Source organism: Sinocyclocheilus anshuiensis, unplaced genomic scaffold, assembly GCF_001515605.1.
Source record: "Sinocyclocheilus anshuiensis isolate Anshui unplaced genomic scaffold, SAMN03320099.WGS_v1.1 scaffold871, whole genome shotgun sequence".
Taxonomy (NCBI): domain Eukaryota; kingdom Metazoa; phylum Chordata; class Actinopteri; order Cypriniformes; family Cyprinidae; genus Sinocyclocheilus; species Sinocyclocheilus anshuiensis.
In genome coordinates this window covers 553,051-557,114 of record NW_015542392.1, presented here as the reverse complement: position 1 = coordinate 557,114, position 4,064 = coordinate 553,051, and the positions used below count along the sequence as shown (strand labels likewise).

The 4,064-nt window shown below is 34.9% G+C and overlaps 1 protein-coding gene across 1 annotated transcript in view; it reads left to right on the top strand.

Moving 5' to 3' along the window:
* The first annotated feature begins 450 nt into the window (after positions 1–450).
* Positions 451–4,064, top strand: part of LOC107692806 (excitatory amino acid transporter 5-like) — a 62,736-nt gene continuing 59,122 nt past the window's right edge. Inside the window, exon 1 of the mRNA XM_016492008.1 lies at positions 451–788. Coding sequence (XP_016347494.1) covers positions 648–788 — 141 coding nt within the window. The 5' untranslated portion in view covers positions 451–647. The remainder of the gene's footprint in view (positions 789–4,064) is intronic.

The window sequence follows — 4,064 nt, the reverse complement described above, 5'->3', positions numbered from 1 at the left end:
CTCTTCTGCTTACATGTTTAGCTCTTAAAATGGTCAATTAAAAAAGGTGAATTCCTTCTGAATGAGCTCAGAATCTACATAAACAAAGACAAATTTTTTTTTTTTAAATGTTGTGCTTTAACCCCAAAATCCCAAAATGCACCTGATATGCACTTGTAAACATCCGCACGCCCATAAATGAAACCATTTCCCTTCATTCAACGTCATTTATGAACAGATCCAGCCAGTTTTATCTTCATTTGATGCTCTGTGCGTGTAATCCAGGCCACAGACCCCTTTACACAGTGTGCTTTCGCTAATAGGATTGATGCTGTCCGCACTGTGCACAACACCAACTGTCGCTCGCTTCCTATTGGCGGAGCTGGAAGGTGGGCGGAGCTGCTGTGTCCCGAATGGGCTGCAAACAGTGGATGCTAGAAAAGTGTGATGATCTTCTTAGTCCATCGCTGCATGGTGAAGGCAAGAAAGAGAGTATGAGTGTTTTCTCCAGATCCTGAGCAAAACCCGCACTTATTATCTGCACGTTGTTATGCATCAGTCCATTCTTTCTCGTCCATCTGCGTGGGTCGTTCTCCCATCTGGATCTGGGCGGTGGATATATGGAGATCTGCTAGTGTGGCTGGTGTCTTGTGGACGTGGGACACACGATGGCTGTGGCGCTGGATGCAGTTTGGGTGCGAGTGAAAGGGGTCTGTAAGCAGAACGGCCTGCTCATCCTCTCGGTGTTGGCCGTTGTTATCGGGTGTCTGCTTGGATTCTTTCTGCGCTCCAAAAACCTCTCGGAGCAGGTTAGTCTCCCTGTTGACCCCTTATAATGTACAACAATGAACGGTTGCAGTAGAAGCCACCAAAACAATGTAAAATTCTCCCCAAAAACCTCCCATAAAAGCCTCCCCTATCCCTCAGTATGGTCCAAACATCTCCTCATGGTCTTTTTTTTTATGACTTTTCAGTAGAAGCCTAAAATCAGGGCTTTTTTATGATTATTGGTTGATCAATATGGGTTTTCAATTAAATTATCATGGTCTCATTTGATACAAATGACCTTTAGGTTTCATTTTTTTTGGACGATTTTCTAGTAGAAGCCTAAAATCAGGGTTTTTTTATGATTATTGGTTGATCAATGTGGGTTTTTCGATTAAATTATTATGGTCTCGTGTTATTTGGTCCAAATGACTTTTGGGTTTCATTAAAATTATTTTATGAATATTGACTGATAAATATGGTTTTTAGATTTAACTATTATGGTCTCATTGGGTTCAAATGACCTTTAGGTTTTATTTTATTTGGATGACTTTCCAGTAAAAGTCCTCAGTCAGGACTTTTTTATGATTATTGGTTGATCAATATGGATTTTTTGACTGAACTATTATGGACTCATGGTCTCATTTAGTCCAAAGGATCTCTGGGGTTTCCTTTTTTTTTATTGGATGACCTTCCGGGAGAAGGCTAAAATCACTGATTGTTTTATGATTATTGGTTGGTCAATAACGGCTTTTCCATTAAACCACTATGGTCTCATTTGGTCCAAATGACCTCTGGGTTTGCTTTTTATGAATGACGTCCCAGTGAAAACCCTAAAATCTGGACTTTTTTATGATTATTGGTTGATCAATATGGGTTTTTCGATTAAACCATGACTCCACCCCAGTCTTTAATAATTTGGTTAAATGTTAGAACTTTTTTCCTGAATATCCCTTTTTATCAATCACAGTAATGCATTTGATTTATCATTTAAACTGGTTGAAATTTTAAATTACATTAGGATTAATATTATGATACTGCATATTTTTGTATGTATTTTGTATTATTTTCCAGTACAAATAATTAAACATTCTTATATACAATTACTTAAGAAGCTAAATGAATTTAAAAAATTGTGACTTAATTAAAAATTGCCAGTGGGGTAAGAAAAATAAACTTAATTCAAAAGGAAAGCATGATTATTTTTCTGAACCCACTGACAGATATTTTGTCTTGTTTTAAGCATAAATTTCCAGAATTTGTATATATTTTTTAGAGATACATTTTTAGATACATACAGTATCTTCGTAATTTTACTTCTCAAGTAAATTCAGATTTAAGAATGATTAGATATTTGAACTGGAAAACAATACAGAAATAAGTATTTTTTTTGCAGTGTGGTATTTTCTAGTTGAAGTAGACTGAAAGAACAGGCAAACAAAAGATGTCGTTTCTCCCTTTTTCATTTCGTGTCCGCTTCGACTAAAACCTCCGATATGATTCTCAAATACACCTAAAAATAAAACCTCCACAGGCCATTTGCTGTGACGGCCGAGGATTACTGTCCAATCATACAAATGCTCTTAGTAATTGTACATTAAGCAAATGCTGCTTAGCCTCGCGGCATTTAAAGCAGGTCGGTGATGCTATCTGCAGTTTCAGCTAAATTGCAATGGGCTCTTTAAAAAAAAAAATTGGCTTATTTTGCAAGCGAAACCCAGTTTGGACCTAAAAATAAAACAAAATGATATGTGCATTTATGAATTTGGCATCCACTTTTATCCAGAGTGACTTATAGTAATTTGTCAGTACATGCATTCACTGGGAATTGAACCCATGACCTTCATATTGCTAATTAAGCTCCATAAGGTGAACTACAGGAACATGGCAATCTCATTTATATAAATGTATGTAAAATGTAAACATTTTTGCAGTATCTCTTCCATACTGAAATCTCAAAATGTGTTCCAATTGGCTGTGATCGTTTGCCATCGCAGCATTTTCGCTTACAATATTGAGAGATTATTTGTTGATGGGAATTATCTGCTTGAGACACAGTGTAAACAAGTCCATTGCTATCCGTGAGAGGAAATTATCATAATAGTGTTTGGTTCCCTTCATACACCACCCTCTCTCTCATACTCGACACACTCTTTGTCACAGTAGCAAGTCATTGATTCGCATTCAGTCCTTTGAGGGACAGGAAGTACAAGGAATAGCTTCCACAAATATCTCTCGTGCCCTTTCTATATTTATAGTGAATAGTATGCGAATACATACATATATATATATATGATAATTATATATAATTTACTGCAAGTACATGTATATCTCTCTATTGATTTCTTTTTATACAAAAGCAAACAGAAATATCGGTCAAGAGCCTATGGTGTATGGTGCATTTGTATGAATTATGTATGAAAGTCATGAGAGGACAAAGAAAGGACTTAACTAACCTGAAAGCACTAGCCACCCACACAGCCAATTTTCTGTTTTTAAAATAAATACAACTGCAGATAAAAAAAAAAAAAAAAGATAGAATTTTTAATTTTACCCTTGAGGAGCTCAAATTTAGTTAATTTTTCAAACAGTTTTTTTTTTAAAGCAAATACACTCACATACATATGATTTTTAAAATGTTTTTGAAAGAAGTCTCTTATGCTCACCAAGGCTGCATTTATTTGATCAAAAATACAGAAAAAAATTCAAAATTGTGAAATATTAAATTGAAAAATGTAATTGTGACATTTATATAAGTATTTAGCAGAAAAACATTGATAATTTTCAACACTGATAATAAGAACAATTTAGCGCCAATAATAATTGATAACTGAATAATTGGGCTGCAAATCAGCATATTAGAATGATTTCTGAAGGATCATGTGACACTGAAGTCTGGAGTAATGATGCTGAAAATTCAGCTTTGTATTACAAGAATAAATTACATTTTACAATATATTCAAATAGAAAACATTTCTTTTAAATTGTAATAATATTTCACAATATTACCTTTTTACTTTATTTTTGACCAAATAAATGCATGGTGAGCAGTAAAGACTTCTTTCAAAAACATTTTAAAAAATATTGAGTGTACTTTTAAAATTTGTAGTCGTGCGTGTGCATGTGTGCTTATAATCATGAAAATATCTTAATTGATCTGTTTTTATTTTTTTATTTATGAGTTTTAGGACAATAATTCAAAGAAGAAATGGAGACGTGACGTCTCCGTTCCCTCCTTCAGGGCACGAGGGTTACCATACGTAACCGAGACGTTCCCTTTCAGTCGGTCACTCTCGACGTCACGTCGGATGACCGACGAA